This window comes from Cebidichthys violaceus, unplaced genomic scaffold (genome assembly GCF_023349555.1).
Source record: "Cebidichthys violaceus isolate CVI_PGR_0920_01 unplaced genomic scaffold, fCebVio1.0.p SCAF_11, whole genome shotgun sequence".
Lineage (NCBI taxonomy): Eukaryota > Metazoa > Chordata > Actinopteri > Perciformes > Stichaeidae > Cebidichthys > Cebidichthys violaceus.
The window spans coordinates 10,130,800-10,157,357 of NW_027176274.1; the positions used below are offsets into that span (position 1 = coordinate 10,130,800).

General features: G+C 42.7%; 1 protein-coding gene across 1 annotated transcript in view; it reads right to left on the bottom strand.

Moving 5' to 3' along the window:
- The window catches only part of lrp2a (low density lipoprotein receptor-related protein 2a), a 50,014-nt gene that overhangs the window by 15,013 nt on the left and 8,443 nt on the right, over positions 1–26,558 (bottom strand). The window contains 49 exon segments of the mRNA XM_068704320.1: positions 219–464; positions 624–820; positions 1,147–1,324; positions 1,508–1,731; positions 1,824–1,994; positions 2,586–3,252; positions 3,675–3,970; positions 4,071–4,272; positions 5,127–5,258; positions 5,826–5,945; positions 6,895–7,020; positions 7,105–7,347; positions 7,429–7,464; positions 7,579–7,605; positions 7,850–8,050; positions 8,165–8,454; positions 8,552–8,710; positions 8,798–8,963; positions 9,095–10,027; positions 10,904–11,092; positions 11,182–11,421; positions 11,508–11,721; positions 11,866–12,043; positions 12,632–12,741; positions 12,937–13,080; positions 13,272–13,438; positions 14,323–14,451; positions 14,700–14,877; positions 15,024–15,252; positions 15,359–15,543; positions 15,679–15,890; positions 16,508–16,756; positions 17,133–17,147; positions 17,484–17,864; positions 18,018–18,134; positions 18,641–18,760; positions 19,094–19,333; positions 19,460–19,741; positions 19,836–19,973; positions 20,200–20,330; positions 20,509–20,634; positions 21,174–21,366; positions 21,989–22,192; positions 22,437–22,577; positions 22,784–22,986; positions 23,149–23,355; positions 23,802–24,025; positions 25,343–25,512; positions 26,006–26,134. Coding sequence (XP_068560421.1) covers positions 219–464; positions 624–820; positions 1,147–1,324; positions 1,508–1,731; positions 1,824–1,994; positions 2,586–3,252; positions 3,675–3,970; positions 4,071–4,272; positions 5,127–5,258; positions 5,826–5,945; positions 6,895–7,020; positions 7,105–7,347; positions 7,429–7,464; positions 7,579–7,605; positions 7,850–8,050; positions 8,165–8,454; positions 8,552–8,710; positions 8,798–8,963; positions 9,095–10,027; positions 10,904–11,092; positions 11,182–11,421; positions 11,508–11,721; positions 11,866–12,043; positions 12,632–12,741; positions 12,937–13,080; positions 13,272–13,438; positions 14,323–14,451; positions 14,700–14,877; positions 15,024–15,252; positions 15,359–15,543; positions 15,679–15,890; positions 16,508–16,756; positions 17,133–17,147; positions 17,484–17,864; positions 18,018–18,134; positions 18,641–18,760; positions 19,094–19,333; positions 19,460–19,741; positions 19,836–19,973; positions 20,200–20,330; positions 20,509–20,634; positions 21,174–21,366; positions 21,989–22,192; positions 22,437–22,577; positions 22,784–22,986; positions 23,149–23,355; positions 23,802–24,025; positions 25,343–25,512; positions 26,006–26,134 — 10,059 coding nt within the window.

The window sequence follows — 26,558 nt, forward strand, 5'->3', positions numbered from 1 at the left end:
GGTGACTAGTAGTTCTTTTGATTACCAATGTTGATGCACTTATTGTAAGTCGCTTTGGATAAAAGCGTCTGCTAAATGACTGTAATGTAATGTAATATAATGTAATGTTAAAAAAACGTTCTACTCTGATGCAACTCAGATTCAGATTGAGTCTTTGTAAAGAAAGACCCATTAGTAGTCGTTGGAAAAAAAGGTAGAAGAAACTGTGTATTACTTACTGCACTCCTCCAACGGTTCATCAGAGTTGTCACCACAATCATCATCAACATCACATTTCCAGCTCTGGGGAATGCAGCGTCCATTTCGGCACTTGAACTGTCCAGGGCGGCAAGTCCTGGTGGAGCAGTGGGCAGGCTCCTCGTCAGACTGATCCCCACAATCGTCCTCGCCGTCACACTGCCATGACTCGGGTATACACCGCTTATTTGCACACTGCCACTGGTGGGTTTCACACTGGTGTGTAGCTAGCGGAAACACAAGTCCATCAATTAACACAAAGAAGTTTTTACATATAAGAATTAGCAAACAGCGACTACCGGTGAGGCTTAAAGAAAACATGAGATTTTGGAGAAATTAATAATTGCTATTAAAATAGATTAAGAGGTTAAGAGAACACAACCCACCACACAGCACAGGGTCTTCATCTGAGCCATCGTGGCAGTCCTGGTTGCTGTTGCACAGAAAGTGTGGACTAGTGCAGTTTCCATCATTGCACTGAAACTGGCCGAGCCTGCAGTGACGAGCCGGGCAAGTGGAAGGCTCGTCTGAGCCGTCTCTACAGTCCCTCTGACCATCGCATTTCCACCAGATAGGAATACATCTGTTGAAGCAGAGGTAGGGCAAAAAATGTTTCTGTGACTCCTACACTTATTATATCGACTGCATGCCTACTTACAACTCTATGAAAGACTGAAAAAATGTCAGTGGGCATAAAAATTACACATTAAACACAACAACTATTAACGTCGATAAATCCCTAATTCGGTATTATTACATCATTTTTATACACAGGTATAATTATATAAAAGACAGTAAAAATACAGAAGGATTTTGATGGATTATATTATGAAAACAAACAGCAGGGAGCGCTGTTTTCCATTGCAAAGAAAGCAAACAGGCATACCACAAAAAGAAAATTTGACAAACCGTTCATTGTTAGCACATCTGTACTGGGTGCTGCTGCACATGGGAAGGCATCGGGTCACACCTCCAATTTGGACAGTCAGGAAATGGTCGGGGCACTCACAGGTGTGTTCCCGCCCCGCATGACGGATCAGGCACAGGTGAGAGCAGCCTCCATTGTTCACAGCACAAGGATTGTTTACTGTCAGAGGAAGAGCCACAGTCGGTCAAATAATCTTAATTCACCACAGCTTGGTAAATAGAGGCCAGGTATTGTTCTGCTGGTGGTCAATACCCTGTATTTAAATCAACTTAAGGAGGACATGTCGAGATAATAAACAACTAAAAGCTCTTGAACACAAGACTCTGAATTGTGTTGACTCACCAATAGGCTGCCTGTAAGGATGACACACGTGGATGTCAAATGGTCTGTGAGTGGTGTTAACCAGGGCCTGGCGCCCAGAGCCATTGTATTTGTTGCCTTTCTCCACTGAGCGTGTGTTCCAGTCAGTCCAGTACACAAAGTCCTCGAACACAGTCAGGGCAAACGGGTGAGACAAAACTCCATCATACACTGTGTGTCTGTGTTGACCATCCAAGTCTGAGTATCTGACAAAAAAAAGAAAGAAGAGAGTTACAAGTCTCAGTGCAATTACTGTGGGCAAGAACAGTGTGATCACTTTCTGACAAAATGTACCTACTCTATGTAACTGAGGTGAGCGTCAGACCAGTAGAGCATGTCATTAGTGTAGTCGATCGTGATCCCGTTGGGCCACTCTATCTTGGTGGTGATGATAGCTGCTTTGTTGGTTCCATCCATTCCAACACGACCTATAAAGGCTTTGTCTCCCCAGTCTGTCCAGTATACAAATCTAACAGGTAGGCAAGAGAAGGACTTCAGATGACATCTACATAGATCTGAAGAAGAGCGCATTTATACTATAAAGAGCCAGATTGATACAGTGTTTTTTTTTTAAACTGATAGATCATGAATAATATTTTTGATTACTTTCTGACACAGATAGATCAAATTTGGTTGTTAAATATTTCAGATAAAAGCAGGCTAAGATGACAGTGGCAATAAAAGGAGAACATTTTAAACAGTTTCCATAAATAATGTCTTAATTAATCCTTACTTAAATAAACTGTTTTAAAGATTCTGTCTATTCTTTACGTATTTCTCTAAATTAAGTAAAAGATTAAAGGAAAGCGTTACCAATAAAAAAATAACAATACTAAAATGTAATCAAGACAAAGAAAGATCAAATATGCATAATTATTCTGCCTTTAAAATATTTAGTTATGCAATTTACTGAACTGCAATTTTTTTTAGACAACCCACCAGGCACTGGTACCAACATATTGTTATAAGCAATAATAGCAGCCCAGCCAATAATATTGCCCTGCTGATATAGTGGTCTGGCTTAATCATGAGACTTAACTCCTCCTTCCCTCCGACTCACCCATATTTGGGATGCAACACAATGGCTCTTGGGTTTTCAAAGCAATAGGTGTTGTTGGCATCAACACAGTGTTCAGCCAGCTTCTTCACAAATCGACCGTCCAATTCAGACACTTTGAGACAATCCAAGAAGCTGTCCACCCAGTAGAGTTTTCTGGCTATCCAGTCAACTGCGAGGCCTTCCCCATGCAGAACTCCATTGACCACCACCTCTCTGTTACTGCCAGTGAAGGACATCCTCTCAATCACTCTGCGGCTCACATCAATCCAATAAAGACGCTTGTCGACTCGGTCAAAGTCCATGGCCACCACACTGGTCAGGCCCTGCAGAATCAGAGAGTAGGCCTGTCCGTCCGTTGACAGGTTCCTAAGGTAATAGCGGTTGCTGAAGATGAGGTAGGGCGAGATGTCACTGTTCTGACGGCAGCTGTGGCCGTCCGGCTCTCGGAGGAATCCTGGGGCACACTTACACATGTAGGAGCCGACGGTGTTCTCACAGACCTGGCTGCACACGCTCGGTGTCTCTGCACACTCATTGATGTCGTCACACGATTTGCTGTCAGACATGAGGCGGTAGCCGGAGCGACAGGTGCAGATGAAGCTGGTGGCTGTGTCGGTGCAATTGTGATCACAGTGATGGATGGATGGATCCGTGCATTCATTGACACCTGCATACAAAACAAACATAATCAACAAAAGTATTGAAAACTTTGTCGGCAAAGAAAACTATTTTGTCCAGTCTAATCTAACCAACGAAAAAAAAAAAATCAATAAAATATATAAATCAAAATCAAAATCACAGTATTTTAATTTGATTCCAATCCCAAATCTGTGTAGTGACAATGCTATATGCAGTATCCACAGAAGAAATAGAATCTCCTTAGTCATTTGCTATACATTATCTAAATGCAGCGTCCCATAATTTGGTTGTTAACTATTTGTGGTTGTATTTCTCTGTGTTTCCTCACATCACCTCCAGCACTTCTTTGATATCTCCCCTGGAGGCAAACACTGAAAAAACTGAAAGGTTAAAAACATTTTATTGATGGCACAATTTCTTGAGCAATTTTGAAAACCTCTTTACACTCACCGCATCCCTTCTCATCACTGTTGTCAGAGCAGTCATCGCTCCTGTCGCACACCTGCCTCAGGGGGATACAGTGTCCGTTGTCACATCTGAACTCTCCAGGAGGGCAGGTGGGTGCTGGTGTGTGGCACATGTGCTCCAGCTCATCAGACTCATCCCCACAGTCATTGTCGCCGTCGCAGACAAAGTCATGAGACACGCAGCGGCCGTTCTGGCAGGTGAACTGGTGCTGCTGACACGGCTGGTAGGTGCAGCTCTGCTCGTCACTGCTGTCTCCGCAGTCATTACGGCGATCACACCTGATTTTAGATGACAGGTCGCAAAGGATGAACTCAAATTGCCAGACAGAGTATTGACGGATGTAATTAATGATTTTTTAAAAGAGTTCATTTTTCTAACCTGTAGGAGTTGCGTATGCAGAGGCCATTGCTACAGCTGAACTCATTGATGCCACAGGATCGGCGTGAACAGTTTTGATGCTCATCTAATGCATCTGCACAGTCTGCGTCTCCATCACACACCCAGTCACGTGGGATACATTTCCGCTGAGGTGGTTGGTTGTTCACACAGGTGAACTCTGCACTTGAACATGTGCGATTGCCTGGAATATAAAAAAAAAATCAGACAGGGGATTTACAAGAAGCACAATAATGATAAGTCGACTTTCTTTACTCGATTCGCCTCGGCCTTTAGTCGATGACTTAGTTCCAAGAAAAGTATGAGCACATCCCTGGAATACGCAAAACTTTAAGTGGTGCTTTTGTGTGATTATTTGCAGATTAGCAAAAAGAAAGTCTACAGATCTGTCGATTAAATCAACTAACAGATTTGTGTTAGTCAACGAAGAATTTCTTTGCTTGAGGACAGCCCTAGTGACGACCCAATGTCAACCTGCATTTTTGCCAATCCAAACATTCCAAACTGTATTTCAAAACAAGCAGCCATGACTTCAAATTCTTTATCCATCTAATGAGATTGATCCACATTGTTTGAAGTGAGTCTCCTACAGAGGCTCAGGCAGTGCTGAAGTCTTCAGCTTCAGGCATCTTATTGTTGGAGCACACATTGGTGAGACATAAGAGTCTTGATCCACCCTGAGCCAGGAAGCCAGAGAAAGGAGACATGCACAAAGTAACGAGTGAGGCAGGAGAAATCAGGAATGTCAACTCCCTGGATTGGAGACCTTCTACAGGAGACTAAGATGCCGGGCACTGACTGCCAGTGTCTCCCACACAACACTCCCCCAGTGGTGTGTATCCTAATCCATCAGCGTCCTGGATAACGAGAGGATGAGGGAGGCAGGATGGGGACAAAGTGGAGAAGAGACAGGGAACAAGAGGACGGGCTACAAGGGGAGGAGATGAAGAAGTAGGAAGCTGCAGAAAAGGATGAGGACAAAGAGAAAGGAAGAAATGGAAGGAGAGAAAGCATAAGTGGCAATGAAAGGATGCATACCACAGTTATGCCTCTGGTCTTCGTCACTCATGTCGCCACAGTCATTGTCCCCATCACAGATCCAGGATGAGGCAATGCACCTGCCATCATCACAGCGAAACTGATCTGTGTTGCAGGTTCTGACCAGTGTGGCTGCAGAGACAAATCATATAACATTAAATTGTAGATAACGCAGCACAATATTGTGTTTTAATATCTTCTGCCAGATTATTTATATTCATCAAAAAATGATCAGCCCTTTTTCTCATTTTTGTGATTTTCAATTATCTCAGGTACTTCCCCCACTGCTTTTACGCAAGGCACAATACAACACTGGCAAAGCTTTCAAAATAGTCATGGCAACTCTACATTCCCATGCATGGTGAGCTATCTAAACAAAAGCCAAAGTGAGGCTCTGTAACCCCTGGTGGACAAAGGGAGGGGGAGGTGCTGTTTGTCAGAGGACACTGAGGGGCGTCACCACAGAGGAATGCAGCACACAATAGGAGGCCTGGCTGACCACATCATCAACAAAGAAATACACCACTGACTCGCACTCTCCGCTACATCACTCACAGCACTCTCTCACACCAGCACACAGATGCAGATTGGCGGACAGACACAGACACACAATAACCGAGCAGCTGATAATGGGGCTGGCGGCAGACACACAAAGCCAACAGGCCCACTTTGGGGGTGAGAGCGATGTGCGACACTCACTGCAGGAGAGGGGTTCATCAGAGCCGTCAGCGCAGTCAGCCCCTCCATCACAGTACCAGTGGGCGGGGATGCAGCGACCGCTGGAGCAACGGAACTCGCTCTGGGAACATGTGGATGCCGCTATGTAGAGGACGTGGAAAGGCATGAAATCACTTGGAGGACTTGTCAGTGTGGGAATCTTAATATGCTGATGAGTGGGGGTGGGGTACCGAGTGATCTGTTTCTGACTCTTTAATATCATCTTTCTCGCAACTTTAGGTAGATTAAAATCCTGTTTTACCCAGACTGAGCAGATACCTTATTTGCAACATCATACTCAAAATGATACTAAAAGATTTCTATTTCAGGAGTTTGTGGAAGTGTTTCAATTCTAACAGAATTGTTTTTCTGTAAAACTCTTTCAGTTTAGTAAAGGTGATTGTGAGTGGGTGTAAGATCAATGCCATTCATTAAACCTACTGTATAAGGCCATTTCCAAAATCACTCCCTATTTGCTACCTAGTGCATTATATTTATTTTCAGCTATTTTGTCTAAGTGTGACATTTATGCACTGTGCACTGCCCTAAAAAATGTACACAATGGAACAGAAAAATACCCATAGCAGCATCTTTTAAAAGCCTCACAATGCAATGCCCTCACCAACGATAGATGTGAAAATTACAGTCATGCAACAATACACCTGTCAACTATGACACAAAATTATAGTGAAGTAAATTTACTTCCTCAATTTAGAGTAAATGATTTAGTGCTAACCAACATTTCGACTTCATAGCAGGAAAAGCACAAGTGTTACTAATAACTTTTTTGATAGCTTCATCCCATGTAAGTGTTCCAGTAAGCCACTCCAGTGATGCAAATTCACAACACCAATACCATGGAACTGGTACAACTAATTAGAATGCAGCCATAATTAATGTTATTAATCATAAATGTAAAATGTCTGCAGTGAAAAAGGCCTATTCAGACTATAACTAGATGAGATAACTTGTACAATAAACACTGATATTAACTAACAACTAACAAAAAAGCACAAAATTGTTATAATCCTAAAACTGCTGTAGAACTTACCACAGTGGGTAGGGCTCTCATCGCTCATATCCCCACAGTCGTTGTCTCCATCACACAGGTATGATCGTGGGATGCAGATGTTGGTAGACTGACATTTTGTGTGCTCTGGCTGGCAGGTTCTCTCCGCTGAAATAATCAGAAGTTCGAATTTAATAACCATATTGATTTGAACATCTACCTCTGTTTCTGTGGCAAACTTAGGATACTCACGGCAGTTTTGTTCATCAGAGGTGCCGTTGTCATAGCAGTTGTTGATGCCATTGCATACATATTCCTTTGCAATGCAGCGCCCATTGTTGCAGGTGAACTCTGTGTTGGGGTCACACGGTCTGAATAGACAGCCCGCCTCATCACTGTTGTCTCCACAGTCGTCATAGTGGTCACAGCGGTAGTGGTAGGGCACACATCGCCCATTGCCACAAGTAAACACTGTGGGCTCACAGGTGTGAAAGGCTGCCAATCACAGTCAAGAACATGTTAGAGCTCTGGCCAATGGGGAGGCCTGAATACACATGCAGTGGAAGCTTATTTTACCTGACAACGCAATAAAGGAAGACAGCAGCTGTGGTACTGCATGCAAAGATATAAGGACATTGATTCATTTGTTAGTGTTCATTTGTTTTAATACCTAGGAATTAGCTGCATGTTAATGGACACTTAATCATGAAGTGAATGCATACACACCAACATAGTTGAAGTCAGGTTTAGGTCCTAAGAAAGAATTTTGTTAAAGCAGAAACACATAACTTGTTAGTATTGTAAAAGATAAAGAATTGCATTTAATAGAGAAGAGAGGTGTTATTCACTCGTGCAGGAGGCATAAGGGCTCTATGAGGATCTCTAAGGCTAATAATCAGTTCATTCTAGATCATTTAAGATAATTCAATCAAACATAAATGAGGAAGAAATTAAGTAAAGAATGAAATTAATGCAAGCTCTTTTAAGAACATCCTACCACAGACTCTCTCCAACTCGTCGCTGCCATCCCCACAGTCATTGTCATTGTCACATTTCCATTGGGCACGAATACAGCGGCCATTCATACAAGTAAACTGGCCTGACTGGCAGCGAGTCCCATTATCAGGGATACAGTGCTTGTTTTCAGCCAGGTACCAGCGGCCCTCTGAGGGACACTGACATTCAGCTCCGTTGGGTCCTAACAAGATAAAATTGCATTGAACAGTTTATATAATTAGTTGGGGTTTTCAATTACTGCACTAAAAGAATATTATGTTGGAAAACGAAAGGGTCAGTATGAAACTGCTGGTACCTGGTGTGCAGATGTGGCTGCAGCCTCCATTAAACTGCTGGCATGGACTATCACACTGCTGCTGTTTCCTGCTGGCCAGAACATGGACGTCCATTGGTCGAGATGGAAGGTTTTGAATCATGACCCTTTGGTCAGACCCGTCATGCTTGTTGGCCCGATAGATGCTGCGTGTGTTCCAGTCAGTCCAATAGATGAACTGGCCAAACATAGTCATAGCAAAGGGGTAGATGGCTGTGCTGACGATGACCTCCCGATTGGACCCGGAGAGAGAGGACCGCTCAATCTTCTGTCTGATGGCCGAGCAAAATAATGATAATAGCAGTAGTTTGACAAGGTGATTATATATTTTTTGTATATATTTCAACAATAACATTTTTAAGATCTTACAAGCTGGCGTCTGCCCAATACAGTCTCTCTTCTTGATAGTCCAGGGTCAGTCCATTGGGCCACACGAGACTGCTGTTCACAATCTCTGTTCTGAAGTTTCCACCCAAAGTTGCACGCTCGATCTTTGCATGGGTACCCCAGTCTGTCCAATACATGTATCTGTGTGACAAGAAAGGATTTTTTTTAATTTTTTTTAGTTCAGTTTAAACTAATGAACAAAGAGAGTGTTTGTTGTGTTAGTCTTACCCCCTGCAGGGATCCAACATGATGGCCCTTGGCCTGGACACAAGAGCAATAATAGTCTTTTGAGAGCCGTCCACAGACATGGAGCTGATGCTCTGGTTGACGTAGTCACTGTAGTAAATTCTTTTGTTTATCCAGTCATAAGCAATGCCATCAGGAGCCCCAAGATCTGTCCAAAAACAGGGATGAAAGCAACATCAGCAATACCACTGGTGTCAAATCCTACATCCATAAAAGATTAAAAGGTAATTAATGAGGATTATATAAAAGTGTATGTCATAGTGTAATTGCAAAACCTACCTGGAGCCACCACTATAGGAGCTGAGGTGGGAGAGGACAGGCTGATGTAACTGATCTTGCTCGCTCCTGCGCCTGAGCTCTGCGTGAAGTAGATCCTCCTGTCTGTGAGGTCAAAATCCAGTGCCACTGATGTACGTGGCACATTGACCACTGGGAAGGGCAATGCATGGTCATCGGGGTCAAGGCGCAGGCTGCGCACAGTGCTCTCAGTTGTGTAGATGAGATAATCATCCCTTGACACCACACAGCTCTCGTTATCTGCTGCAAGATTACCAAAGGCGCAGCTGCATTTTCTGTTCTGGCTGCCTGTGCCAGAACCTGGATAGGCGAAGCAGAAGTGGGCACAGCCTCCATTAGCCTCTTTGCAGGGGTTGTGGTTAAGCTCCTGGGTAGTGGTGGGCTGGGTGCGCTGGTCAAAGATGGTCACGTCTCTCAGCATGTTGACGTTGTCTCTGATGACAGCAGGCTGCTCTGTGCTGCCAGGCAGTTTGCTTGCTTGGAGCACCTTCTTGAGGTTTCTGTCCACCCAAATGATACTACTCTCAAACACTGCGATTCCATAAGGAGTTGGGTAGCGACTGCCATACCGGATGATCTCTGTCTCCCCTCCTTGAGGGTTGACTCGGGCAATCATATCCAGGGAGTCATCAACCCAGTAGACGTAACCAGTTTGCCAGTCCAGAGCGAGACCTCGTGGAGTAATAATCCCAGATGGCACTAGAGTTGTGCGATTGGTGCCGTCCAAGAGTGCTCGCTCAATTTTGGGGTTCTGACCATAATCAGCCCAGAATAAGTATCTGTTTCTGGGGTCCACCACGATGTGGCGTGGCATGTCCACCTGGGTCTTCAGCAGCACTCTGCGGAAAGTGGTGTTCAGGCGGAGCACCTCGACATATGTCTCAGTTAGGAAGGCGTTGGTGAAATACAGGTTCCCTGAGGAAAGATACCAGTAAGCCCAGTTTAAATTAGCATCATATATCTATAAGTCTTGAGAGCATGAGGTCATCAAACACAAACTGCTAAGTATGATATATCACAATTTAAGTTTTAATATTAAATGTTACAAGCTGACATTATGATGGTGTTATTGATAACATCAGACTTTCTGTTATACCTTCACTAATACTGATGCAATTATGAATGAGTAACAAGGAAACCGTTTGTCCTGCCTGCAGCAGTGTCTGTTTTTTCCCAAAAATAGTAAACTAAATCATCTTTCCTGTCACCTGTCTGGGACTGACCTCCTTGTTCTGTGAGTCCAGCATTATGATAAAGCTTCTAAAATGTACCTCTACCGGACAGTCTGCTGCCTGAAGCCTGTGTCATACATCAAGTTCAAATGAGGCAGGCTGTCTTATGGTTTTCTGGTTTACTTTACTTTAAAGAGCAGTGTATTTAGTCACATACAATTAATATATTCTTCATAGTGGGAAAATGAGGGGTGTTGCAGATGCAAAAGTAATATAAGTGAGGTAAATTATATAGAATATGAGCACAGAATTAGAATGTTTTTTTTAACATGGAAATTAATAAATCATGTAAATATTATATACTGCAGCAGACTATATACCCTTGCCAGCACTTTCAACAGAGAGGAAAAACAACTGTCTATAGTATATTCTACAATATGAGGGTAAGATGCTTAGATGTTGGTTAACTTTGAATAGAACCAAAACCTCCATAACAAGTGACACCTCTATTCAAAGTGTTGTGAAATTACTTCACATGGATAAAAATACATGATTTATTATAGTTACATTATGTGATTAAACAAAACAAACACGTTTGGGGGCTGGCACAAAAGCATACCTGCAGCCCAGTCTACAGCAATGCCTCGTATCCCGTTGCGTCCTATTCCAGATGTTACTACACTATGTAATCCTGAGCCATCTGGCTTGATCCGCCTGACCCCGTTTTGTGCCGCCACAGTGCTGCTGAAGTCACACCAGTAGATGAAACCAGAAGCCATGTGTACATCAACGTGTAAAGCATTACGGCCTGCAGGAGGAGAACCCAGTCATTAGAGGCCATTATTGTAACTCAAAGACTCAAATAAACGGATCCTATAATTTATGAGAATCACTGACCTCTCCCAGCCACAGGCACCATGGCTTCAGAGTGGTCTGTCCCTTCCAGACTGAAGCCTTTGATTGCAGACAGAGTGGAGATGACGACATAGGACTGGTAGGGAGCGCAGGTCCTGTTGTCAGCATTAAGTTTAAAACCCGTGGCACATGCACAGGTAAACAGACCCTGCGTCCGAGGCAGGCAGAGTTGCTCACACACTCCCATATTGTTGGTGCAGCCATTAGATGTACCTGCAGAGGCTGAGTTTGTGGAGAGAAAACAGTGTGATAAACAAAAACACAGGCAGCAGTGAATGAGAATGGTGATGTCTCCTTGTGTTACTCACTCTCCCGATAATGCACTTTCAGAACTCTGAGTCCAGAAACGTTGTCTCGCAGCACAACCCTGTTGGCACCCGTGGACTTGTCCACACGCTCTATGACCTCAAAATTGCGGTCAGTGAAGTAGAGGTAGTTTTGATAGACAGCCACACCCCAGGGGTGAGACAGGCCTGTCACGATGGTGATGCGGTTACTCCCATCTGGATCCCCACGCTCAATCTGTGGAGATCACATGCCAGACAGGCAGTCAAATGTGGAATGTTAATTTTGCTCAAATACCAAGTGCATATCATATTACGTTTGTGAGAGCCATATAGAATGAACAAATAGGGCTCATAGAGAGCTAACAGAGTGAAGACCCACCATGCCAGTGCTTGTAACAGCCCAGTACAGCTTGTTCTCTTGGATGTCCACAGTGAGGAACTCAATGTGATCGAGATTGTTGGTGAACAAGGTGACAGGGTTTAAGCCGTCCATGTCTGCAGATGCCACCTTGGCAGGGATGCCGGTCTCTGTTCCCTGGTCTGTCCAGTACAGTTTGCTTAGAAGACATTCAAGAATGGAGGTTAGGTTTTGCATCTCAGACATTTATAATTTGGTCATAGATCTCTATGCTTAATACTTTTTGATAGCAGTACATATATTTTATAGTCAAACCACTGAGATACAAATTTTCTCTGTTGAGTGAAAATCTTTCATCTCAAAATTATGAACTTTTCAGGAACTCAGAATACCAGCCTTGCATATACAGTTGTTTAATTAAAGCACAATTTCTGAGTTCATGCACTGGATTATCAAAGTTTTTAGAAAATGTCCTCAACCCACAGAAGACCAGATCATACTTGAGTTGTGAAATTCTTGCAAGAGTGACTTTGGTCATATAACCCAAAATCAGAGTTTCAATGTTTTCACATTAGAGTGAAAAATGATGTTTTAGAAATGTCTTTATTGTTTCATGTTTAATTGTACTCTATTGTACATTGCCGGGGTTTGAGTGTGCAGTGTGGTATTCATTAACATTGGTTTGAGTTCTCTCTGGAGGCAGTGCAGATGGCGATGAGGAGGCTGTTAGAGCTCAGTAGCTTTGGGGATGAGTGGCCGTGCCAGATCTGTGGTAAATGGGGCTTACCCACGTGTTGGGTCCACTGCGATGCCAACGGGACTGCCAGCACCAGTTGGAGAGCCGTTATTTGTGATTAGAGTTTTCCTGTACTGTACCTCCCCTCTCAACTTCAAAACCTGGCCGAACACAAACACAAACAGGTGCAATTATTGTACGGCATCACTGTGTTGTGACACTGCCCTTATTCACACGTATTTTCTGTTTTCCTATTACAAGCACAATCACACAACAAAAATAATATTGATCTGAGTGAAAATCAAAGTCAGTAACAGTGAAAAAACTACAACAGGACATAGTAATATTTGTCTTACCTCAATAGACTGTGTAGCTGGATTGGTATAGTACAGGTTCTCTGTTATCCAGTCCAAGGCCAGGCCGACCGGGGAGCCAAGGATGGCAGCCGGGGCAAACTCTGTCCTGTTAGTACCATCTGACTTCACCCTGTGGATCTCACCCTGGTGGACAAAAGAAGACAGATACATCTCAAACACTGCCAAATGTGGATGTGCTGAGTGAATCTTGTGTTATGTTTTCCCAGCATGTTTTAATTGAGTTTTTATTATGTATTTTTACTGTTAACCACAATCTCAAAGTTGTCTTTGGAGGACTAAGTTCTGAACTGAACAGTGACAGGACAGTAACTTACCGGGTGCTCCACCCAGTAGATGCTCTGTTCGTTGTCATCAAAGTCAACATCATAGCCATTCTGAAGCCCAGCAATCGGGACCATAGCATCGTTACTCTTGTCATCTGGGTTCAAGGAAATGCCATAGATGATGCTGTCTCTTACAACCACCAGGAAAGGATCCTCAACTAGATGTAAAAACAAAATGCAAAAGCAGTGAATAAACAGTGACAACAAAATACATTTACAAACCGCTGTTCCTACAGTAAAACAGAAAAACAAAAGCTACATTCAGTCATTGTGACAGAATACTCACACCCTAGATATTTTCCTCAAGGCTGTAAATTTCCCAGTACTTTAAAAGTTACATAACAACTTCTAAAACAAAGCTATGAAACCATGTTTCCTGGATATGGATTTAGCCCATGGTAATCCAAAACTAAAAGTTGTTTCCAGTGTATTAAAAACCTGGTGCAAAATAGGGAGCCTGAGCTAACAGGCCTTTATCTATAAAGAGGATTGACTGGTAAAAGTTGTCTCTACAATCTGATTTGCTTTGTCATCAGTGATTATAATCGACAAATGGTTGTGGGGCATTTTCATTCTTGGATAATTGTTGGCCTCAGGGGGAGAATGTGTTCTGCTTGGCTTGCATGGGCTGAAACATGAGATGAGTTAAGCTGTTGACCTAAGGGGGACTCCTTGGACTTTGAATTAAAGATCCCTTGTCTCCTTAAGACCTTGAAAGAAATGCTTATATGATTCTTAATATTTCTGACTGGAACAGCAGTTTACAAGAGAATCTAAATGGAAGACTGTTGACAAGGACCTGGATCGATCTATAATACGAATAGTGTTTTCCAAGATTTCTCTTCTTACCTACATTGAGATCCTGAAAATGAAGTATGCCAAAACCATCATTTCCACAATAACAGGTTTGCTATTTACAACAATAACCACAGCTAAGATGAATACCATATGAGTACATCAACTTATCAACTGCATCTGACCCAACTTCCTTTTTCATCAAACTGAGTGATGAGTGTTTTCCTCCATTTGGCAGGGTGCATACCTCTGGTGCAGGTGATTTGGTCTGCTGCCAGTGTCCAGCCTGAGGGGCAGGCACACGAGTAGTACCTCGGTCCCACAGCAGAAAGCAGACAGATATGAGTACAGGGACTCCCCAAGCAGTGATTTTCACCTGAGAATTGTCAAACCACACGTGCACACAAAAAACACACATGCATACCCACAAAGAATCAGCAGAATGATCTTCACAGGTTATCTTGGATTGTTCTTAAATGTAATTACAATAACAATATGCTGCATATTGGCAACAATATCAATGTGTAAGAACTACCAAACCAATTCAGAAGACCAACACAATGGACAACATCAGCTAATACTGATGCAACAAAGATTTGATGCTATAAAATAGCTTTGCCTTACCTGCAGGCTGCCTGGCTGGGTGTACTGCCACCAGACCCATGGGCTGAGGGAGGTTGAAAAGCATCACTGTCTGGTTCTCCCCGTGCCACTTATGGGCTCGCATCACACGGTTGATGTATCTGTCGGTCCAATACACAAAATCCTCAAAAATGGTAATTGCGTGGGGATGTTGCAGTACCTTTTCACAGAGAGTAGCAAAAGAAAAAAAGTGTGTCTTTCACATGCTATTCAAAAGGAAATTGAATTTGCTCTGTTCAGTTTGCAATTATCGACATAAATCAGATTTCTAAAAATAATTCAGAAAACATGTCCTCGTACACTCACCAGGTCACTGGCCAGGACTTGCTTCCTGTTGTTGCCGTTATAATCGCAGAAGTCAATGAAATCCAAGTAGGCATCAGCAAAGTACAACAAATTGTTTGGGTAGTCTATGGTTAGACCATTGGGCCAGTACAGCTTTTTGTTTATGATAACAGTCCTCAATTTCCCATCCATGCTGGCCCTCTCAATACGGGGGTTCCTCCCCCAGTCGGTCCAGAACATCAGGTGAGCACTGCAAAAACAAACGCTTGTCTTTTAACACCATCTGCTTTAAAAAATGAAAAGTGACCATAACATCCAAGACATACAGATTTAAAACAAACTTGTTTCTAACTGACCTGTCCCTTGGGTCCAGCACCAGGCCTCGGGGGTTGGTGACATTTTCACTGACTAAAACAGTGCGGTGGGTGCCCACCAGTTTCGACACTTCAATAGTCTCCAAGACGTAGTCAGTCCAGTAGAGGTTCCTGCCCACCCAGTCCACAGCAAGGCTTTCTGTTACAGTCACTCCACTGTCAAATACCTGTCCACAACAGACTCATTCTTAGTTAAATATGTCTACTGATCAAACAGTTAAACCACTTGTAACCCTGGGAATAAACACAAAATGTTTCAGAGCAGTAAGTCGGTGGTGACAAACAGGAACAAAACAACTCACCACAGTTCTGTCACTGCCATTTTTGTTAGCACTCCAAATTCTGTCCTGGCTTGTGTCGGACCAGTACACACAGTCAGTGGCCGAGTCAAAATCTAGGGCCACAATATTGCGTCCATCTCGAACCAGTGAGCGGACCACATTGGGCTGAGTGGTTATGTCATCTTGCACAATCTGATTTCGACTGGCCACCAGCAAGAACGCCTGACGAGAATCTGTAAACAGACATCAAATCTCTGTTACCTATTTTTCATGTCCATTATCATGCTAATGAGAGCATTTATCAGGTCTTGCATGTCAACCACAGTTATGTGACAGGCCTGTTAAACAGACCCTACTCAAATGGCAGTCCTAAGGGAATGCACTTTTGTCCAAATAATGACCTATTGTACTGCAAAGTCTTTCAGCGGGTTATCTGTGTGGAAGAGGAGCTCATGTCAGGCACACTCCCAATGAACAGCCCATTGTTGGTGATTATGTCCTAATTACACCTGTGTGGGCCAGTGAGTGACATATATGTTATTTGTCTTATCTGAAGAAATCAGATCAGCAAGGAGAGACATGGGAGAAGAAAGACGGTGTGTCAGTCTCACAGTCCGGTGGCCAAGCTCCCCCGTTATCACAGCCCATTCCTGCCCAACAGCCTGCACAGCGGAGACAACTGAGATATGTGCTGTATAGCCACCATCTTGAAGGACAACCATGTCACTGTAGGACTGATAATCGGCCTGTTTCCTATTTACTGCATTATGAAATTATAGATTGTTATTTATAACTACCAGGGGAGTAATATGTTCCATGCACAGAAGGTTTAAGTCACATCCCTCCTCACCTGAGGCCTTGCAGGTACGCTGGTCTGCTTCGAGAGTGTAACCATCCTGGCAGTGGCAGCGGAAAGAGCCCCTCTCATTAAAGCAGTGCTGGCTGCATAGTCCATGGGGATTACACTCATCTACATCCTCACAGGTTTTGGAGTCATTGCTCAGTTGATAACCCACAGGGCATGAGCACTGGGCCCCAAACGGCCCTTGGATACAACCGTGGGTGCAGCCAGCATTGTTGTCAGAACAGCTCTCTTGATCTGAGTTAAAAGAAAATTTAGAAACAAAAATCAAACCAAGTTAATGATAACTCATACAACACAAATACAAAATACCAAATTATGCAATTAATATACATGTTCCAATGGTAATTAATGAACAGCAAAGCACTAACCACTTTAGTAAACCTCCGTAGAAGTGCTACTCAGAGCCATAACAATTTTGAATGCATATTTGTGGAGAAGGATTTATACATTCACCACATACACTCTACGTACTAACAACATTTTTGGCCTCGATTACGTTGAGAAACAAATCTATGAGTATTAAAAAAAGGTAATAAAGATACTGTGTTTGTTAAAAATGAATCAAAGCTACTTGCAGCATTTCTACCAATGATTGAGAGTTTGTTCCTACCTGGCAAAGGCTCGTCTGAAAGTAGTGAAAAAGGCAAGAAAGGAAAATCACAGATCATTTTCAGGTTAATACAGGTCAAATCACACACATGCATGATTTTAACACAAGAATCCAGAGACAAACAGATAACATTCAACACATTGTTTCTGTGAAATGAAGCCCTTGTTTACAGAGTACTAGTGGAAAATGTCAAATTAAACTAAATCAATGGAGAGTTTGATCCTGTTTGTCATGTCATGTGACAATTAAATTGAATTTGAGGATGCCAGCAAACTTAATAAAACAATCAAGTATTTCTGAAAGACAAAGACCATGTTCCAGGTTGACTAAGAAAGCAGAGATCAGACTTACTGCAGAGAGGAGACTCGTCAGCACCATTGGGGCAGTCGGGAGTGTTGTCACAAACTGTGGTGAGGTTGATGCACAAACTGTGGCCTGGACACTGCCACTGCCAGCTTGGACATCGAAATGGCGGTATGGGACAGTCTCTTTCATCGCTCATGTCCCTGCAGTCGTTGTCCCCATCACATAGCCAGCTACGTAACACACAGTTTCCATTGTCACAGCGGAAGAGTGAGGAGGGGCAGGTGCGAGGTGGACAGGCATGGTGTTCATCGCTGCCGTCCTCGCAGTCTGGATGACCATCACACTCCCAGGTAGACGGTACACAGCTCCCATCTGACTGACACTGGAACTCACTTTCATGGTGGCACATCCCTGGGGGCCTTGTAGCTGAGATTTATTAGGAAACACCACAAACAGCATGACAGGACAGTCCAAAATTAGAGAAAATTGAAATATATCAGCAACCTTGCACATCATTATGCATGACTGAGTAATGCTTCAGTAATATAACCAATGACCGAAGGCACTTTTTATACTCACGACAGCGTTGCTCATCTGAGCGATCACTGCAATCAAAGACTCCATCACAGCGGTAGTAGGAGTTGATACACTGGTGACCACTGGAGCACTTGAACTCATTCACAGTGCAGTTGTAAACTGAAAAAAGTCCAGTTGAGTATGTTAAACCTGATATTTAATATTTCTGCAGTTTTGTTTGTATGCTGAGCTCAATTGTGCAACTCAAGTAATGAGTTCAATAACTAAGAGGCTTAGCAAATACTGGTTGAATTTTACAGAGCATTCAATTGACCTCTACAACATCTTGAACATGTTTAGCTCATGCAAACAGGGTGTTGCTGAATGAATGCATGAATGACTGAACAAATTAATTCATTCCTTATTGGGAAATGCCAGAAAAAGTTCCAATTCCTAAAATCTCAAAGTAAGAGTCTGAGTTGAAGCAAGTTTACAATTAGGTCATAAGTAGTGATCATGAGACCTGACTGAAATAGATCTGATAAGCAACTGCCTTCACTAGTTATATAAATAGAAGCTGGATGAAATTGAATAGATTTTATCACACACTTGCGTAAGTAAGGACCAGATGAGATTAGTGACTATGAGGATGTCCAGGGAAAACCGTAATCCAGAAAGATACTCACTGCATCCCTGCTCGTCCGCCCCATCCACACAGTCCCTGTCCCCATCACAGACATAGTTGGGATCTATGCAACGGTGGTCAGGACACTGAAACTGTCCTGGATTGCATGTGCCTCTCAGATCTGTCAACAGAAATTGTTAAACAATATACAAACATTCTTTTGTTTGAATAACCCATTTTTGTATTTGAGGCAGAGGTGGGGCATTCAAAATGATCCTGGATAGCAGGACCAGCTCTTTGTTTTTATAATCAAGGCTATGTAGACTAATTCAACCCCTTCTTTAAAATCTGTGCATTAATGTGATCTCCAAAATATTTGCTTCCTGAAATAAAGTCCTTCCACTGGAATGAATGTGGGCTATTTTTCTTATTTCTGCCTATTCTGTGTTGAGAACAAAACCATTCCCCAAGCAAAGCCTGTCCTTTTCCAATTGGCAGCCTCTAGGATACTCACGGCAGTCCGCTTCATCTGAACTGTCCCCACAGTCATTATCAGTGTCACAACGCCAGGTATGTGGGATGCAGCGGTGGTTGGCACAGGTAAACTGATTGGCAGGGCACGTTCCAGGCGTCTGTGTAGGGCAGTTGTACTCATCGCTGTTATCAAAACAGTCATTGTGCCCATCACAGCGCCATCTTGCAGGCACGCAGTGCTTGTTGGCGCACGTGAATGCAGAGGGGGAGCAAGTGGTGTCTGAAAGAAGAAATGATGAAATGTTGTAACATTAAACTGAACAAAAGAAAAAAAAAGTAAAAAAGTTTTTACTCTGGTCAGGTCGGGCGAGTATTATAGACTAGATTTACAAAAAAAAAGCATTACTGTTAATCCCACAGTTGACTTCGTCACTGTTGTCATGGCAGTCGTCAACACCGTCACATCTGTAGCTGTTTGGGACACATTTGCTGTTGCCGCAGGAGAAGGAATTGGCTCCGCATTGCAGTGTCGGGGGCTCATTGGAAGGGTCTTCCACACACGTCTGGTGGTTGGGCAACAGCTTCATGCCATACGGACAGCCACACACCCTCTGTGAGTCTGGGACTGGAAAGCAGAAGTGGCTGCAGTCTCCATTAGGATTTGTCTGCCTGTTGCAGAGGTTGGAACCTGAGAAGGAGAGTGGAGTGTAATTACCAGGAATATGACTGACAAGTGTCAGCCTCAGCTACGCGTGAGAAGAGCAGTGAGTAAAGCTACTGACCAATCTGAGAGTTGGAATTGAAAGACTTGACATGCATGATGTGGCTGATTCCTCTTCTGATAATGACCATCTCCCCACCATCGGTCTTGCGCACACGTACAATGCCACCCAGGCGCCAGTCAGTGAAATATGCATAGCCTTCGAGGGATAGGAGCAACAGAGCAAAACCTCAGTTAGTTTATCTTTCATCACCTCCTGGTAACAATAATTTCTCTTTTGACATGACCCTCATTAAAGCAAGAATGGTAAACCACAGTTCAAGTCAATGCCAGTGAGATTAACTCCCTCCTTATTTAGATAAATATACAATGATCTTGTACTGGAACTTTATAGGCAACTTGTTGTTTATGACAGGACTTGTTACCTTCAAAAATGGTGAGACCAAACGGGTGGGAGATCTGGGTTATGCGGTCCAAAGAAATCCTGTTCCGTCCATCAAAATTGCTGTGCTCAATTTTGTCAAAGAAGGCATCCACCCAATACAGACGCATTGAGCTGGGTGGAGATCAAAGTAGAGAGCGAGAGATTAAAATGAGTCAAAAATGCTGTCAGGGGAATGATCAGCATCAACCATAATTTATAGTTAAAACAATTCAAAATGACATCAATGTCAAGGTGAAATAGTGTATCGTGGAACCATTTTAGCCACATGGCTATAAGATGTTTGCCTCACCTCCAGTCAATAGCGAGGCCATTTGGCCAGCCAAGAGTAGTGTTTACAATAGACAGGGCATGTGACCCGTCACCCCAAGCCCTCATAATCTTCGCTGGCCGGTACCAGTCAGTCCAAAAAATATACCTGTCCAAATGAAATAAACATCAAGCATAAATGTCATATATGTCATTCAAAAATGCACCTGCTTTTAATACTTCAAAGCATCCACTGCAAGCCTACCTGGGTGACAAAAATCCACTTCCACATTATTGAGCTTTTCTGTTTAAGCCAACTTCTTAGTGTTTGCTACAATACTGCCCTTAAAGCTGAACTAATCTGAGCTCTTGGAAACAGAGGCCCAATGACTTTGAAGCAATTGGAAATAATAGCTTGTTCTAAATGAGTATTTCTTTTATCTGGTGGGTGGGTGGTTGGGCCTTTTTTTGAGGACTTTTTTTTAACGAGTGAGCACATCTTAAGGTGAGTGACCAGACATACATGGTTGGTTTTGCAGAAAGTTCCCTGTTCCTATGTATAGTCTGAATACTACTGAATTCCTACAAACCCCAAATGTTTTTTTTTATAGTTTATAGTTTTATATAGAGTATAAAAAATACAAATATTTGCTGAAAGGGACAACATTCACAAAAATATTATTCAATCTACGGCTTATATTGATTTACCCAATGGGAGGATGCACCACAATGGCACGAGGGTTGTTGAGGTTTTGTATGATGGCTCTCCTGGACTTATCAGCAAGCTTCATTACAGATATGCTCCTGTATCGCGGGTCAGTCCAGTAGAGGTTTTTTGAAATCCAGTCGTAAGCCAGGTCCTCCACTCCATCCACTCTGTTGGCTGCCAGTACCTCCCTGCCTGTGCAGATCAAAGCAGTCAGACCACCGTTTAACACAGAGGTGAAAGAGGAACTAATTTAAATAAATAGGCTGTCAGCTTGCATTTTCCCCATGTGGGCCGGACAGAAAAAACTAGAGCAGCTCTAAAACAACATCACTGATCAGAGCAGTGGTGTTTCTTTTATTTTTTGTGTGGTATGACTGCTCGTGGACATTAGAGACTACTTTCCACAGCTTAGGGAATAGTTTTAAAATTAAATATCAGAACTGCTTGGTAAAACATTCTTGATTAGTCTGTCCTTCTCATTTTCAGGTCATTAGTTTCAGATGTAAGTTCACTATATGATCCATTTTCCACTGTCCATACTCCCGTCCACTCCCTCCCCCATAGTACCAGTCGGCCCCATCAGGCACCCCCTTAACTCCCTGTATAAGCCTGGCTGGATCACATGGTAGGGATCTCTGCAAGGACAGAAATTCTCCAATGATATAAGCACAGAGAAAACACTGAAAACATATTAGCTGCTGATAGCTTTCATACAAGACCATGTCTTTCTTTGTGTTATTATGAACTTGTTATGCTGTGAATATGTACAGGCTATTCTCAACAATTCAGCTAGATCAACCAACAAGATGCTCACCGGTCCCATCCACTTTTTGTTTATAAATAATATCTTTGGCTGTGTCTGAGAAGAAGATGGCATCGTCTTCAGCACTAAAATCCACCCCGACAAAGTAGGAAGGCGATCCAGTGATGGGCAAGATGATGTCCTCCTGAGATGAGAGGTTAAAGGGGATCCCTCTCACGGCCAGCTGGCTGGAGAACAGAAGAAACTGCCTCACAGCTGAAGATAGGAAATCAGAAGATCATTTGTCAATCATGCAAAAGATATTCAGCCGCACAAAAACATCATAATACAAAAGAAAGGGTTAAATGAGATGAAACCACTCTGGGTTGCCCTAAAGATGAGTTTCGAGTGAACCATTACATCTTAAGGGCGTTAGGTATAATTTTACACTTAAAAGGAAACAATCTGAGATCCGTTCAAGAAACAAATCATTGCAGTCATAAGAAAAATGTTCTCTTACCAAAACATCGCTTGCCATCAGCATGTAGGTCGTAGCCCATGCGACATTTGCAGCGGTAACCCAGTCCTCCATTGTCACTCCTGTGACTCAGAATACAGATCTGCTCACATCCTCCTCTGTCTATACTACAAGGGTTTGGCACTGGAGACAAACAGAAAACAAATTCCTTTAGCTGGCAAGGTTATATGAAATTGATTACAGATTTAGATTTTCTTCAACTATAGCTATTTATGGCTCTTTTTTTAGAAACACTAGCAGTTACATAATAGGAAATCTTGGTAAATTTACATTATACTGTGAACTGGATCACTCTGACGAAGACGTATTTGTCTCATTGAGGGACTTACCATTTGGCTGTTTCAACTGATGTATCACTGCAACTCCATGTGGAGCCTGTGATGTACTATAAACAACTTGAGGACTGCGGTCAGTGAACTTGTTGGCTTTCATCACGGCCATCTTGGTCCAGTCCGTGAAATAGACATTGTGCTCAAACATGCTGATGCCAAATGGGTGTGGGATCACAGCACCTCCATGGACCACTGTTTTTCTATTGAAAAAATTTTGACAACATTGATTTATTACAATATAAATGCATGGACCTTTCTACTTGTTTACCCTAAAGAATTCTTGGGGTTTTGCTTTTGTTTCTGTTTCTAAATTACCTATAAATGCTGTGTTATCTTTGAGGAATAACACATGACATATTTACCTATGAAGACCATCATATGTTGCAGTTTCAATGTAGTCGTAGCGACTGTCAACCCAGTAGATGCGCTTGGCTTCAATGTCTAGTGTGATACCAGCTGGCCAGCCCAGTTTACTCCCGATGATCCCATAACGGTTGGAGCCGTCCATAAAGGCACGCTCCAGTCCTGGTTGTCCATTCAACGCCTCCCAATCTGAGAAGAACATATACCTGTGAAAGGAGGTTAAATGTTTAATCTGCCAGTTTTCTCTGAGGTGGGATCATTACATGAGTACAGCTGGGACCACAGAAATAACAGTCCATGTATTCCTTCAGGAAGAGCTAGGAGACTTTTCTTTTGCTAATTAAGTCCAGCATCCACAGCATCACATTATGTCTCCAGGTGGGTGGCTGTGCATCTCCCCAAAGAGCTGTACATTCATTGACGATAAGCAATTTATCTGTAGCCACCTGGCTCTCCTCCCCCCTTGAACTATACTATTGGATTACAATGAGGGTCATCACTTACATTGCTCCTCACTAATCCACCCAGGGCAATCTGCTAATCTCATACACACACCCCATTATTCCATGCCAATGGAGCACAACAGATACTGTATGTGGGGTTTGGGAATGGGTTGATAGATGAATGGGTGGAAACTAGGAGATGTGCTTACCCGACAGTGGGGTCCACTGCCAGTCCTCTAGGGTTTCCAAGGTTTTCAGTGATGAGTGTGACCCGGTTACTTCCATCAAAGTCCACCATGTCAATCCTGTTGACGCTGGACTCCACCACATACAGTTTATTGTTCACCCAATCCACTGCCAAGTTCTCAGGGTAGTCAACTGATACATTTAAAACCACCTGCATATTGGAACCGTCCATATCCACGGAAAACACCTGTACACAAAAGACAGCATTGTTGTAGAGAAATTAGCTCGTAGGTGGTCACTGCTTCAAGAAATCAAGGTAAGATATTAAAAGCTAAGTCCACATTTTTGTGTATCTTTATGCAATACTCTCCTGCCTGTAGGTACATTGAAAGTGTTATTATCTCATCTGAATCTATTGCTCGCTCACATGCATGAACACACTAAAAGTCAACAAAGAAAGGAGAAGCTCGTATAACAACAGACGCAGAGGGAGAGCAACTTCATTCTCTGCCCAGGTAGACATTACTTCACAATATCTTTACAATTTAAGTGATGGGAGACAAAATCCCCATTCCTTATAGTAAATATTACTTCTAAAATTTAGCTTTAGCAGGATTCAGGCTTCAGTATTGTGTTAAGATAGACCGTCACAGGCATGAATGTAAAGCTAACAATGAGAAACACATTTTAGGCAGTAAAAAGGCAGAGAGATTATTCTATCTTGTTACATATCTGTAAAGCCTGTAACGTGGTTTTCTGAACCTGCCACTCTACCGATACTATGATGGCACTAGTTTCTCGGAGTGGAAACCTTGGCACCATGCAGCTGGTTAGGGGGGTATTGCTCTTAGCAGCTATGCCTCTTTTGAAACAAGATCCATATGTCTAAAAAGCAGGACTTTCAACTGACCTGTTTAAGGAGAAACTGAAGATGTGGAAATATCCTGATAGTTTAACCTTTCTGGTTGCATTCACATGCCCTGTTTGTGCTCTCCCTACTTTTAATCTGACATGCTGCCATGGAGGCGGGTGATATCCACAGATGCCCAGTCAGAGATGTGTCCTAGCCTTTCAGCCCAGTGGCTGCAGTTCAAACCATTAAGGAACCAAAAGCACAGGCTGACAAAGACTTTTTAGCGTGCCAAAGAATGCATATAGATGGATAGTGCCACTGAAAACAAATACAGCATGATTACTTCAAACAAGATCGAGTTACAAAAATTGCACCCTGGTATGTGAACATCATACCAGCCTATCGGACAGGTTTCAAGATTAGGCCATTTGGATTCCATTCCACATCTACTTCCCTTCATTATGACCCAGCCGCAAAGGAGCCAACAGCTATCCCATTATTATAGTATCAACATTGCTGATATTTTACAGGATAACTGAAAGAATTTCATTCTGCAGCTCAAGTCTATCTCAAGTATTTCCTCAAAGAAAAAAGAGGTCTATTCCTGTGATCTCTTACCCTGGCATAACACTATTCATCCAGGTAATGCTCTAAGAAAAACACTGAAGTAAATAAGTACATATAACATAAATAATTATATTCAAAAAATACCTTATTCTGAATGGTATCAGTCCAGAATATCCTATGGAGATTATAATGGAAGTCCACTCCCACTGCAACCCCTCTGTTCTGTGAATGAATCAAAGTGCGCAGACTGTTGCCATGGATGTCTCCTATTAGCAGGTCTCTACCATTAGAAAACAGCAAGGAAGGAACTCCAGCTGCAGTACAACAGGGGACAAACAAAGTACAACAAGTTAGTAAACACAACATAAAGAAGTAATTTGAAAATTTCCAGTTAGAAAGCAGAGCCTGATTTGTATTTAAGCAAATTTCTATTTTGTTGTAGGCATGCGCAACTAAAATATCTGTGGAAATTTACAGAATGTAGCGCATTAATTCGAAACCCTGACTAAAGTATTTTCTAGCTACTATCCTTACACACTCTTTTCACTAAAGCTAAAGGCAGAGAGGTCAGACTCTCAGTCAACACTCTTTCTATGTTGCACAAAGGCAAGAGAGTGACTAAAACAGCATTCGGTACGCAACAATGCACCAGAAAGAAGTGCAGACGCTCAGTGAAGCAGCCACAGTGGTTGGCAAACAGGAAAGGGGGTGACGCTAATGGGAGTCATTTAGATGGATCATTCACACATTCAAAATCTGAGCATGGTGTAAGAGAATCTGTTCAAACAGAGAGGAAATGACACTCACTTGAGGCGTCAGCTCTGCAGTGTCTGTGCTGCTCCAGGATGTAGCCCTCTCGACAGCTGCAGCGATGGGAGCCTATGCGGTCCTCACACAGCTGGTCACATACGCCCCACATCGAACAGTCGTCAAAGTCTTCAGGATTAAGTCAAAAACACAGCAGATGACGATTAAACACCAATATGTTTTGCTTGAGTCAAATTGCATTTTTATTACATTTTAAGACAACGACATAGAGCTGTAATGAGGTGTGAATCAACAAAACTTTTATCCTTTCTGTCATTTCTTTTAAATTCAGCTATGAGTCCAAAGTGTGTGCTGTACTTATGAGTCCAAATAAAAACAGCCGATGTTATGTGCACGTCTAGACCTTGTAAACTTAATTTGAGTTGATTAGGCTCTGTCCAGAATAAGAATCGAGAGCCAGTGTTTACATGCACCAAACATTATTTTGGTAAAGCTTTTTTTCTGGTATTCTGTGTTTAAGTACGACGGTTGTCACTCCCTTGGAGTGATATGATGTGTTAGTGAGAAAACAGACCACATAAAAATGGTTTCC